The sequence below is a fragment of the Gavialis gangeticus genome, unplaced genomic scaffold, assembly GCF_001723915.1.
Source record: "Gavialis gangeticus isolate Ggan-Ray unplaced genomic scaffold, GavGan_comp1, whole genome shotgun sequence".
NCBI classification, from domain to species: Eukaryota; Metazoa; Chordata; order Crocodylia; family Gavialidae; genus Gavialis; species Gavialis gangeticus.
The window spans coordinates 96,918,641-96,920,016 of NW_017729025.1; the positions used below are offsets into that span (position 1 = coordinate 96,918,641).

Consider the following 1,376-nt stretch of genomic DNA (forward strand, 5'->3'; position numbering starts at 1 on the left):
AGTGCCATGCTGCAGTTGGACTATGGTGACACAGTCTGGCTGCGTTTACATGGAGATCCCAAATATGCCCTCTACAGCAATGCAGGCCCGTACACAACTTTCAATGGCTATCTCATTTATCCAGACACCTCTTCCTACTTCCAAAACAGTGTAACCTCTCAGGAGCTGGCAGGAGGTGCAGAGCCACTTCATCGTGCCATTCAGCAACTTCCAGGAGAGCAGAATGAAGCCTCAGAAGTACACATGCTGTCTGATGAACCAGCCAGAATACAAGACCCCCGCTCTGCATTTTCTGTTGCCCGCACACAAAGCCTTTTGGGGACAGATGAGAAACAGACCCAGCATGAGCCAATCACGTTTGACACAGAGTTTGTGAACATTGGGAGGGATTTCAATTCCTCAAGTGGCATCTTCTTGTGCCGTGTGCCTGGTGCATATTATTTTTCTTTCACCATTGGCAAAATGCCTTTTAAGACCATGTCAGTGAAACTGATGAAGAACCACAATGAAGTTCAGGCTATGATCTATGATGACAACCACTCCAAGAGGCGAGAGATGCAAAGCCAGAGCATCATGCTGCCTCTGCACTATGGAGACACCATCTGGCTATATAGCCACCAGCATGACGGCTATGGTGCCTACAGCAACCATGGCAAATACATCACTTTCACAGGTTTCCTGATCTATCCAGAGGTTCAGCCAAAGCTGCTTCCTAGTGCCAGTTCAGCCCAGGGGCCCAAAATCTAAATACAGGCATTCAAGGAGCATAAGTGAAACCGAGATACAGTGGACTTGGGTGTGGATCCTTGTTGGACATCATCCTGTACATGACAATGTTAACCAGCATGTTAATGTGTGTTTCCTTATGCTGCATGTTTGTGCCGTGGCTGCAGGGCCATTGCTTTCTGTTGTTCATCCATAGAATGATCTTTACAGAGTGTATGTGTGTGTTCAGTGTTGCTGTTTGATTTATGCATAAAGCATGAAGTAGTTTGGAGACAGGGGGAGGGAAGTGAAATGAAGTGCTATAAGTCAGGGAGCCACTGCAGGAATACTATAAAGATATCCCTGCTCAGAGGGAAAGGATCTGGTAACATTCATTGTATACTGGGGGTGCGGGGACAAATGTAATGGAAATGAACTTAATAAACATGCACAAGAAAAGATGCAGGATATACTGAGACAAGGATCTGTTGTTAAATTTGGGATTTGTGAGCATGTGGCTGCCTAAGGGACTGACTCAGATTGAGAGAGAGGTGCTGTGACTGTGTGATCTGTTTTATGGGTTGGAGTATCCAGGGCTCGAATTACACTTCAACTTCTGGGGCGGTCTACAAAAAAATTGGGCTGCCCATCACAATGCCCTAATAAAATCA

At 46.0% G+C, this 1,376-nt stretch overlaps 1 protein-coding gene across 2 annotated transcripts in view; it reads left to right on the forward strand.

Moving 5' to 3' along the window:
* The window catches only part of C1QTNF4 (C1q and tumor necrosis factor related protein 4), a 2,050-nt gene extending 883 nt beyond the window's left edge, over positions 1-1,167 (forward strand). Inside the window, exon 2 of one of the 2 annotated variants that reach the window (XM_019519220.1) lies at positions 205-1,167. In XM_019519220.1, the coding sequence (XP_019374765.1) occupies positions 205-747 (543 nt within the window). In that variant the 3' untranslated portion in view covers positions 748-1,167. Of the gene's footprint in view, positions 1-175 lie in introns of both variants that reach the window. The other variant, XM_019519219.1, reaches the window with a different exon arrangement.
* The last annotated feature ends 209 nt before the right edge of the window (positions 1,168-1,376 follow it).